Below are 11,626 nucleotides of genomic sequence, written 5' to 3' on the forward strand. Positions count from 1 at the left end.
TTACGCTTCGTGTGGCCTCTCAGTTACAGTATGATAATGAAATTGACGTATGCATATTAGTAGAGGGAGGAATTTGATATCTAGGGATTTTGGTAAATCACAAGAAAACCGAACCTCGCTCTTTGCAAGTTCTGTCGATAGTTTTTTTCTGCATTCTCCCTTCGTAACACAGTTTTACGAACTGCTTCTGTCATTATATAGGAACTATTATAGGAATGGCGTCTGTAGAAATATAAAACTATTGATGAGACTTGTATACCGCGACTTTGGGTCGAAACACACGATTGATTCTGGGGGGCTACATGAGGCGTGAAAACTAGCGTAAAATTTATTTATTTGTAATGTCAAATCGTTTACGCTTCGTGTGGCAGCAAAAATATAAAAACGAAATGTCAAACGTATTTACGTTCGTGTTTTCCGAGAAAAAAGAAACAGAAAATAAATTGATTTCTGAATATTTGTGTCTGTTTTTTTTCGATTTTGTTGCTATACCAACAAATAAGGACTTCCTCTGTTATCCGCTGTTTTTTTTTATATATATTTAGGAACGGGCTGGGCCGTATTTTTATCCGCTGTTTGTAAACAAACCTTTTGTTAACAGTGTTTACGGTCGATTTTGCGGTCGGATTAACGGTCAGGTTTACGGCTCGGCCGACACATAAACGTTGTGACGGAAGCGCAGCAGTTTGGCATTTATCTGAAATGCCAAAAACGTTTCGTTGCGCATCGTGTAGCCGAGCAGGTTGAGTTTATGTCAAAATTTATCTCTTGCTATTTTGAACGTCAATGTAACTATGCAGTCCTTAATGATAGTCGTATGTGTACGTGGTTATAAATTACATTTATGGAAGTGGTCTTTGCATGAAGAGCGTGAACAGTGTGAGGTGTGTGTTGCTAATTGGAAGAAAAGTAGTCCATTTTTTAAAGAAAGGATTTTGCTATTCGTGGCACTACCACGTTATCAGGAATGCACGCCAACCAGTTTGCGCTAGCCATGTTATGTTTGTTAGCCGTTATGTATCCTTGTTTATTTTTGCTGTTTTCGTTATTCGCACTGTGCCTAATGATGGCTCAGCCGCTTGCATTGCACCAATTCATCGGTTTTTCCTTGAAGGACGTCAGTTCGGATCGTGACAGTGCATCAACTTGAGTGCTTCAAGTTTAAGTTGGTGCTCAGTCCGTTCTTACAATAATAAATAAATAAATAAATAAAATAAACTGTTTCTGGTGTGCTTTGGAACGTGGTTTGCCATTTTAATGGTGTGTGTGCATATTTTGTGAAATTTTGTTTTAGTGTGAAATGTAGTGAATCTTGTGCAGGTCTTGTTCTTTTACATGCATTGTTATCGCTTACTCCAGAGCTCCTAGCTGTAACTCTCTATGTTCGGATAGTTGCAGTGAGAAAATATTGCCATATTTGCCATTTGTATCAGGGTTTTTTTTTGTGAAACTTGCAATGCTCGTTAATGTTCCCTTTCAATCGATAAAATCTAAATATTGCGAAAAAACGAAAGCAGCATCATTACCAGCGGAAGAAGCGCAGAAACGGGATTTTCCCGCAACAAACTTGTTCAATAACTTATCATCTGTTTAGCGTCTGCGGTTTACAATCAAACTCGTTTGGGCACGTTTTTTTGCGGTGAATTAGTAGTGTAAAACCTTTATTCACAGTTGTCACTTAATAATATTCATTGTTTCGAGAACAGGCGTGAAAGAAGTCAGAGCAAACCTTGTTCCTGCAAACATAACAAAAATAGGGTTGTGCGTTTTCAGACCGCTCTATTTTTGTTGGATTAGTTGTGTTGTCTATGCGCTTCGGGGAATCAGTTCCGTAATCGCATAACATAGTGTTCCTACGATACAGAGAAGAAAACAAACCAAAGCCTTTTGGCATTGCAAATCCAAACGTGTATGAAGATGCTTCCAACGTATCAGAGAGTAGGGGCCAGTGGTCAGTCCTCCATTGTGCCTTCTTTCCTCCTCTTCGGCCGCCGGTCATTTCGATCGCGTGAAAAATGTCTCATCGTTCTCGTGCTCTCTACCTTCGGCTTCGTCTGCTTTGGCGGTTTCTTCTTTCTGCCGGACAATTTCAGTGCAGACCGTGTGTTGAAAGCGTACAAACAGTTTCAGCGTACCGGGCCGGAAATATTTATTCCGCCACCACCGGCCGTTCGTGGGCGCGAGGAGGACATACACAGAGTAGATGATCGCGAGAAGCTTCAGAAGAAAATTCGTAAGGAGCTGCCAGATGACTTTCTCGAGAAACCCGATGTTGACACCGATGTTGTTGCCGGCGATGAATCCGCAGATGTAGTGAATAATGGGAACGTTGGCACCATTATTGTTCCAGCATTGCATATAGCCGATGGTAATGAAGGAATGGCCGTAGAGCTTAAAATCGAAGAACCGGCGAATGCTGCGCCACATAGTGGCGAACGGGGAGACGAGGAGAAGAGCCAGAGGTTGACAGAAAGGAGGCGAGAAAGTCCTGAACAACCTCCTCCGTCTACCTTCAACTCTTCAATTGGTGAAGATCCGGTCTCAACAGTGCGAGAAAAGCGCAACAAAATAAAGGAGGTACGTAGATATTTTAAAAATAAAATTTAATTGTAACATTAATACAAGAAATATTGAAACTGCAATTTAAAATTGAAAATTTAAATACAAAGATAGGGATTTCTAACATTTTCTTTGTTGTAAAACCAAGTGTATGCCATATGGCTTAGACTTTACTGACAAACGACGTGTTATTGCCATACATTACCTGACCAGACTTCTTCAATAGTCTTCTACACCTATGAAACGGGAATTTGCTAATCGATTACTCAGTCAATTTAACGGTCATCAAAAATATTTTATCATCATCAAATAGTCATCAGGCCAAGGATTTCAACTTCGAATAAAATAAGTTTTGGTCTGCAAGTTAGTTCAGAAGATTCTAATATGTGGATAATCTTTTGTCTAAAAGTACGAAATACGGACATAATTGGTTTTTATTAACGTTTGCAAAAAACTGATGCAGAATCTCATTGAATGCTTGTCGAAGCTTACGGTGAGCATGCTCTTGGAGACTCGCAGTGTTTTTATAGTTAATAAAATAAAAATAAAAAAGAAATCAAGATAAAAATGAAGATTCAGAGCGAGTGTCGAAAACCTCCGCAAATATTCGGGAGACACTGAACTACAAAACTTTTGGACAAAGATGTCACCCAGCCCCAGCAACAACTCGCAAATCAGTCGTATATGACTCAAAAAGCCATCTTCTTAAGCTTGTAGGGTATTCGAAGATCCAAAAACTTGGAAAATAGGTTCCACATGAACTGATCATGCTGCTCTCCAGGCTTAAAAGTAAGTAATTTCTCCATCGGATTGACACTGGTGATCTTCGGACGTACGGAAAGAAGAAGTCCAAATGAAAGAAACAGAAGAAGTTCAAGGGAACCATCAACATTGGTTGTTTACCCAAATTGCCATGGACGAATAACAATGCTTTGAATTTTGTTGGATCAATCTTTTTTACTTACTTACTTACTTACTTACTTACTGGTCCTAGTCCGCCGTGTTAACGGTGTGACAAAGGGATGAAGTAAATCATCTCCACTGTTGGCGAATACCCGCTATCGCCTTCACTTGGCGCCAGGAGAGGTTGCCGTCAACAGCCCGGATGTTCTTGGCCAGGCTTCGCCGCCAAGATCCTCTGGGCCTGCCTCTCCTGCGTTGCCCTTGCGGGTTCCAATCGAGTGCCGTTTTGCAGGTCTCGTTCGCTCCTCTTCGCAAGGTGTGCCCGATCCACTTCCACCTGCGTTCCCGGATTTCAATATCGATCGGTCGCTGATGGCACCGACCGTGGAGCTCCTTGTTGGATATCCAGTTGTCAGGCCACCGTATCGCAGGCAACGATTTACGAAGACCTGCAGTTTTTGCGTTACTTCTGTGGATACGCATCACGTCTCGCAGGCGTACAGCAACACAGATTTAACGTTAGCGTTAAATATCCGCGCTTTGGTGTTCAAAGTGATCTGGTTTGAGCCCCAGATATTTTTAAGACCCGCAAAGGCACCCCCGGCCTTCCTGATCCGCGTGACTATATCCTTCTTGGTGCCCCCATCAGGCGTTATCTGGCTACCAAGGTACTAGAAGGCTTCCACCTGTTCAACCTGTTCGACCGCTACTGTGAACCTGGAGGAATTGTCAGCGTTCACTACCATTGACTTAATTTTCGTAACATTCACTGTTAAACCTGCTGCCTTGGAACAGTTAGTGAGGTCATCAAGTTTGCCTTGCATGTCATTTCGGCGTTGCGAGAGCAAAACAATGTCGTCGGCTAGGTCAAGGTCATTTAGCTGCTCCATCGTTATAGGATTCCACGGTAGTCCTCGGTTAGGTCTGCTGTCAATAGTTCCAGCAAGAATCTCATCCATCACGACAAGGAACAGTAGCGGCGAAAGTATGCAGCCCTGTCTCACACCAGCAGTAACCCTTATGTCGGACAGGACCCCATTGTGCAATACTTTGCACGAGAACGCCTCATATTGAGCTTCGATGAGATGGACTAGCTTATCTGGAACTCCTCCACGCCTGAGTGCGCTCCATATGTTTTCCTGGTTGAGTCGGTCGAAAACCTTTTCGAAATCAACGAACACCAGTAGGAGAGAGTTCTGGAGTTCGATGATTTGCTCCAGTATTATACGGAGCGTTGTGATATGGTCCACACATGATCGGCCAGCACGGAATCCGGCTTGCTGCTGCCGTAGAGTAGCGTCGATTTTCTCCTGGATGCTATTGAGGATCACTCTGCACAATACTTTTTGTGTGACACAGAGCAGCGTGATGCCGCGCCAATTACTGCATTCTGTAAGCTTTCCTTTCTTAGGGACCTTCACCAAGATGCCTTGTATCCAGTCTTTTTCTGATCAATCTTTTTTGATAATGTGTATTTATGTTTGGTCATTTACATCTATTTTCAGCTACTCAAACTTAGTGAAACGGTTGATATGTAACGCTACTAACACCGACTGAACCATTTCAAGGATGCTTTTTTATGATAACTGGCCAAAACACCATTGAGGCTGATATTGATAGAGGCAACGCTAATTTTGTTGTATGACAATGCTTTATCGCATATTGGAAAATCCGCTAGGGAAATGATTGAATCAATAGTTTGAGAAGTATAGGGTGCGCCATATTTGTGGTATCTATTTAAATGTTAAACAACTCTGTCATTTTTTATTCGATTTTGACAAGTAAACCTGAATTTCTGATTCTGAAACGTCAGTCTTTTATTCCGACCGTAAATCTGAGCGTTAAAACGTCAGATCGTTTACGCTTCGTGTGGTCGGTTTAAAATATAAAACCGAAATGTCAAACGTGTTTGCATTCGTGTTTTTGGTCCGTGTTGGTTGCCCATTCACGGGTAACAGTACGTTCTTCTTCAGTCGTTGTATTCGCAATATTTCGCCTCCTTCTTGCATTACGGCTTTGTTGGGAAAAGTTCGACCGTCTTGGTAGTGGCATTCTTAAAGGGGTATAAGATGCCATTTTATTCACTGTTCGTTATGACGATACTACGCTGTGTTTGCGGATTGTTTCAATAGATTTTGACAGTTATAAAAATGACAAAGGGGGAACAAAGTTCGCCGGGGGAACAAGTCGCACAATGTTGGTAGGATCATAACTGAAGAACAGCTGAACCGATTTGGCTGAAAATTGGTAGGGGGTAGCTTAGAACCCAAGGATAGCTTTTATATTCCGACCGCTTCACAATGAAGCAACAATTGTTATGTTCATACTAAGACGAGACAGACAGAGCGCGCAACAGCAAACAACTGTTGGTTTCTCTTTCTCGCTAATGCAGCGTCTCCTCACTTCCAATTAAAAATAGTCCCCTACCACCTTCACTCGAATGCGTGAAAGGAGGTGGGGGCTATGGTTTTTCCCTTCACGAGAAAGGTCAGACAGAGAGCGTCTCTACGAGCAAAGGTTGAGCAAGTTTTCAGCGAGTCTCTCTCCATCGTACGTTCTCGCGAGTCTCTTTCTAGCGATTAGTTTGGCGATTTGACAGTTTCTCTCGCGTATATAGTCTTAACTCAGACTTGCGAAACGTTGCAGCTTTTGATTGTTACTTAGCTGTCAATTTTATAACTGTCAAATATAACTATTGAAACAATACGCGAACGCAGTGTAGTATCGCAATAACGGACAATGAATAAAAAAGCATCTTACACCCCCTTAAGAATGCCGCGACCAAGACGGTAGAATCATTCCCAACAAAGCAGTAGTGCAAGCAGGATGCGAAACATTGCGAATACAATGACTGAAGATGAATATATAATTGCCCGTGCTGTCAACCGAGCCGTTTCGATTGGCAGCGCAAAATCGACGAGCGAAAAAAAGGAATCAACAAGTAGATAATTTTCGACAAGATGCTGATTTAAATTTCCCCTCAGCGGTTGTACCCGAAAAAGAGCTGATTTGTATCTAGCATTTCGATATGATTACAAAGCTAAGTACGGCAAGCATAACAGCGTTCGCATTAGACCAATGAACGTTCATTGCGACAAATGCGATGCATTGAAATTTTCCGGAGAAACGGCCGGATTGTGCTGCCTTAATGGAAAAGTCAAATTGCCATTAATGATTCCGCCACCATAATCTTTGCATTCATTGCTTTGTGACGAAACATCCGAATCATGTAATTTTCTTGTAAACTTTCGCCATTACAATGGATGTTTCCAAACGACGTCATTTGGAGCAAAGATTATCAATGAACGAGGATTTGATGAATGATTGAATCCGACATTTGAGGTATTTATTTTTCTATTTTTGTACTTACAATATAGTTGAAGAATGACTTATTATTGTTATTCCTACGTATTATGTTTCTTCTTCTTATTGGGCAACAACCGCTGAACGGTCTTAACCTGAACCAGAGACAATATGATTCTCTGATGCTCTCTGTAACAGTTCGTATTTACGGGTGGGATTGTTAGCCCCGCGCCAACCACCCTCTATCACGCCAGTATCGGGAATCGAAGCCATGGCGGGTTGAATGGCAACCGGTCCCGGGATTAGAACTAAGGCCAACTTGTGACAGCGACGAGCGTTACCAACTGCTCTATCACCGGGGGCCATTGCCTTTTGGGGCGGAACATAGTTTGCCGGGTCTGTTAGTTTTGAATAAAATAGAGTTTTCCTTAATGCTTAATGCAATTTCGCGTGTGATTTTGAAAGAAATCTGTTTTCATAATTTATATACGACTAGCAAACCCGGTGAACTTTGTTCCGCCCCAAAGGCAATGGGCCCCTGGTGATAGAGCAGTTGGTTTCTCTCCTCGCTATCACTCTGCGAGGTGGTCCCCTGGCCAGTTCAAGCGCATGTTGGACGAGATGGTGGATGCACTGGACCGTCGAAGCCCGCTCCTCGTTGCTGGTGATTTTAACGCCTGGTATGTCACATGGGGCAGCAGGATGACAAACTCGCGAGGGATCCGTCTGTTGGAGGCAATCGCTCGGCTGGACGTGGTGCTCGCAAACCAAGGCAGTATCAGGACTTTCAGTAAGAACGGGCGAGAGTCGATCATAGACGTGACGTTCTGCAGCCCCTCATTGAGTGGTGGCATGGAGTAACAAGTGAGCGACGATTTCACCTACAGCGACCACTTTGCCCTGTTGTACAGCATCAACAGAGAGCGTGCGCACGCAGCCTGGCAAGCCGCCTCTAGTCGAGGGTGGAGCAGACAGTGGCGGACAGCGTGCTTTAGTGAAGCGCCGTTCAAGGAAGCCCTGACGAAGGCTGACTGTGACGAAGCCCTCAGTGCCGACGAGTTAGTGGCAGCAATGGTGAAAGCTTGCGATGCGGCAATGCCAAGAAAAAGACCCACAGCAGACAATCGGAGACCAGTCCACTGGTGGACTGAGGAGACAGCTATTCTCCGAAGAAAATGCCTACGCGCCAGGCGGGAATGCCAACGCTCAAGATCTGAGAGCGATAGAGAGGAAAAGCACCACGCCTTTATAGATGCTAAAAGGCGCTGAAGCATAAGATCGCCTCAAGCAAAAAGGAGGGCTACAACCGTCTCCTTAGAGAAGCCGAGTTGAATCCGTGGGGTGGCGCCTACAGGCTTGCGATGGTGAAGCTGCGTGGCCCGAGCGTTCCCCGAGAGGGGTGTCCGGACCGGCTGCGGACGATCGTGGCCGAGCTGTTCCCGCAACACAAGCGGACTACCCGAACAAAAAAATCACTCAATTTTTCATTTTTCTAGCCGCGGATTTCAACTCGTGAGACGCCCCTTCTCACTATGGTGGTTTTACCGGAGTAAGCCGGGTTTGTAAACTTTACTCCGGTATGGTGTATGGAATTAGCTGCGTTATACCGGTATCCTTGGGCTTATACCGGTAAAGTGAGACGTGAGATGTGACACGTTTTCCTTTTATTTTTATTATTTCTTCCTCTCATTCCGTACACCCGCTCAATGAACTGTCAAATTGTTCAGCTGTTGTAAACAAAGTGTTGCATTTATTCAGTATCATGTTTTTTACAATTACAATATTTCCACAATTGTTTCACTTTTCCACCATACACATGCACTTTTCACTAATCTCTGCGTGTACGTAGAGTGTATCCATCCCTGAATCCTGTATTCCATGTATCCTGTACCATCCGCCCTATCGACATTGTCCCGTACGCTTCTAATGGTCAGCTGAAAATGGAAACAGACGCGGTGCACTTTCACTATTTAGAAGTAAATACTTATCGAGAAATGCTTCCCGATGCTTAAATTTACTTACCGAAATAAGCAACAGCTTAGAATTCACAGTTAAACACTATTTTTACGCCGATGATGCTTCGTCGATTTGCTTGCGCTGTTCGTTCTGTGTTCCTGCATGAAACTAAAATTTTCTGACAGTTTGACGTTGGAGTGCGGGACTGGATGCTACATTAGCGTGACAGAGACAAAAAAGTTGTTCGCTGTCGCCCTCTTTTTCTAGCCTTTGGTGAGAAAAGACTTGGCTCTTAGATATTTCGTCTCAGTATGGAGAAAATGAGTGACTTTTTTGTTCGGGTATTTGGCCAGATACGCCATACGGTGCGGCTGGAGATTCAATTTGCGGCTCAACGCCTGTCCTCGGGCATAGCCCCGGGTCCAGATGGCGTCCCGAACATCGCTTTGAGGACGGCTCTGCGGTCTTGTCCTGGCGTGTTCCGGATAGCACTGAAAAAGTGCCTGGACGATTGTGTTTTTCCGGACCGCTGGAAGCGACAGAATCTTGTGCTGTTGACGAAACCTGCCAATTGCCCCGGAGACGCCTCGTCCTACAGGCCAATCTGCTTGCTGGACACCAAGGGCAAACTCCTGGAAAGGTTGATCCTCAACAGGTTGAGTGAGTACGCGGAAGGAGCGCATGGCCCCTACGGTAGGCAGTTCGGCTTCCGGAAGGGAAGATCCAGTGTTGATGCGGTACGATTGGTGGTTGATACCGCTAGCATGGTTAAAAGCCAAACAAGCGGAAGCAACCGGCTATGTGCGATTGTCACGATTGACGTGAAGAATGCTTTTAAGAGCGCTAGCTGGCTGGCTATTGCACAGCCACTTCACAGTATGAGGGTTCCCGATTAATTGTGTCGTGTACTGGGTAGCTATTTCGATGGCCGGGTCTTGCTTTACGATGCCGACTCAGACCCACAGTAAGTGCAGCTTACGGCTGGCGTTTCCCTGGGGTCTGTTCTAGGGCCCACGCTCTGCAACATGATGTATGGTGGGGTCCTGCGATTGAAGCTGCCAGTCGGGACTTTGGTTGTCGGCTTCGCCGTTGATATCGTCCTAACGGTATGTGGCCAGTGCATGACGGAGGTGAAAGTGAACACGGAGCGGTCAGTTGAAGCGGTGGATGCATGGATGAATGGACTAGGCCTGTCCGTCGCTCAACACAAAACTGAAGTGGTTGTGGTCAGCAGTCTGATGTCCGTCCTAGAGGTGTCCATCACGATCGGCAACTTCGTGGTTCGTTCCCGGAGAGCGATGCGTTACCTCGGTGTGATGATCGATGACAGGCTTAGCTTCAGGACTCACACTGAGCAGACTTCCAGCAAGGCGAAGAGGGCGCTCGACGCTCTCTCTGGCATGATGTGCAGAACTGGGGGCCCCAGCTGCACCAAAAAAAGGATGCTTGCGTGTGTCGTCACCTCGGTACTGCGATACGCGGGTCCTGCCTTGAAGGAAGCACTGTCGTCGAAACGGAACCTGGGGACTCTCAATCGAGTCTACCGGTTGGCTGCGATACGGGTTTCAGGCGCCTTCCGCACTGTATCCCTAGCGGCTTTGAGCAAGGTTGCCGGAATGATCGCCGTGGGGATCCTCATCGTGGAAGACAACAAGTGCTACGAGAGCCGAACCCCGTGCATCCGCACCGAGGCAAGACGACATTTCATAGAGCGCTGGCAAAGGGAATGGGAGAACGACGTGCACGGACGATGGACGTACCGCCTAATCCCAGACCTCGAATGCTGGCTGCACCGGAAGCATGGGGCCACCAATCCCTCCCCAACCCAATTCCTGACTGGGCATGGGTACTTTCGGGACTTTCTCCATAGGATAGGGAGAGCTCGGTCGCCGCAATGTCCGACTTGTATGTGTTGTTGAGTCGCCGGAGCACATTCTGTTTGCGTGCCCTCGGTTCAACGATGCTCTCGAGCAAATGCAGCAGAGCGTTGGAAGTGGACTCGCGGTGGAGAACATCGCTCAACGCATGAGTGCGAATAAGGAAGCGTTCGACGGAGTGAGCGCGTGTGTTGCAGCCATCACTGTGGGGCTACATGAGGTGTTCCGTAATGTTTTTGACATTAACGATTAATGCCAAACTGCTGCGCCTCTGTCAAAACGTTTACGCCTCGCGCGAGCCGTAAACCCGGGCGTAATTATTTTTTTCATACGCTTTGCTTACAAACAGAGGATAATTTATGTTCTTATTTACTGGTATAACAACAAAATCGGAAAAAACAGATAAAAAAATTCAGAAATCAATTAATATCTCTTCGATTTCTATTTTCTTGGACCAAAAACACGAACGTAAACACGTTTCACATTTCGTTTTTAATTTTTTGCTGCCACACGAAGCGTAAACGTTTTGACGTTACAAATTAATTTTACGCTAGTTTTCACGCTTCGTGTAGCCGCCTAGTCACAGCAAAACTGCTCGGTGAATGGCGACGAGAGCAACAGCAGCCGGTGTGGCAGATGTTGGCGGCTCCCACCGCAGCTGCCAACCGGGAGTGAGGGCAAACGGCACAGGAGTGCTCCTTTTTGTTAAATTACAGACGAGGACAAGCTCTAGTCCCCCCGTTCGAAGTAAAACCAGTAACGGTAGTCTCGGAAGGGGTGGGATGGAGAACCAAGGAGAGGTTCAGTGGGTAGGACCGCGAGGGTGAGTTCCACACGGCGTGCGAAAATGTATTCCAGTACTTGCTAAAATGGCTCAAAAAATTCACGCGTGAAACGGATTGTAACATTTCCACAATTTTAGTCAACATTTCCACAATTTGGCTGCGAAAGTGTTCGCTCTTCCGCGAAAGTGTTCATTCTTCCGCGAAAGTGTTCGTTTGTCGCGAGATCGCAGGTGCCGCCGATCC

At 45.5% G+C, this 11,626-nt stretch overlaps 1 protein-coding gene across 1 annotated transcript in view; it reads left to right on the forward strand.

Annotated features, from left to right (window-relative positions):
- Positions 1-861: 861 nt before the first annotated feature.
- Positions 862-11,626, forward strand: part of LOC131214127 (mannosyl-oligosaccharide alpha-1,2-mannosidase IA-like) — a gene marked incomplete at its 3' end in the record, with an annotated part of 18,752 nt that continues 7,987 nt past the window's right edge. The window contains exons 1-2 of the mRNA XM_058208497.1: positions 862-884; positions 2,094-2,577. Of these exons, the coding sequence (XP_058064480.1) occupies positions 862-884; positions 2,094-2,577 (507 nt within the window). The remainder of the gene's footprint in view (positions 885-2,093; positions 2,578-11,626) is intronic.

The sequence above is a fragment of the Anopheles bellator genome, assembly GCF_943735745.2.
Source record: "Anopheles bellator chromosome X unlocalized genomic scaffold, idAnoBellAS_SP24_06.2 X_unloc_13, whole genome shotgun sequence".
NCBI classification, from domain to species: Eukaryota; Metazoa; Arthropoda; class Insecta; order Diptera; family Culicidae; genus Anopheles; species Anopheles bellator.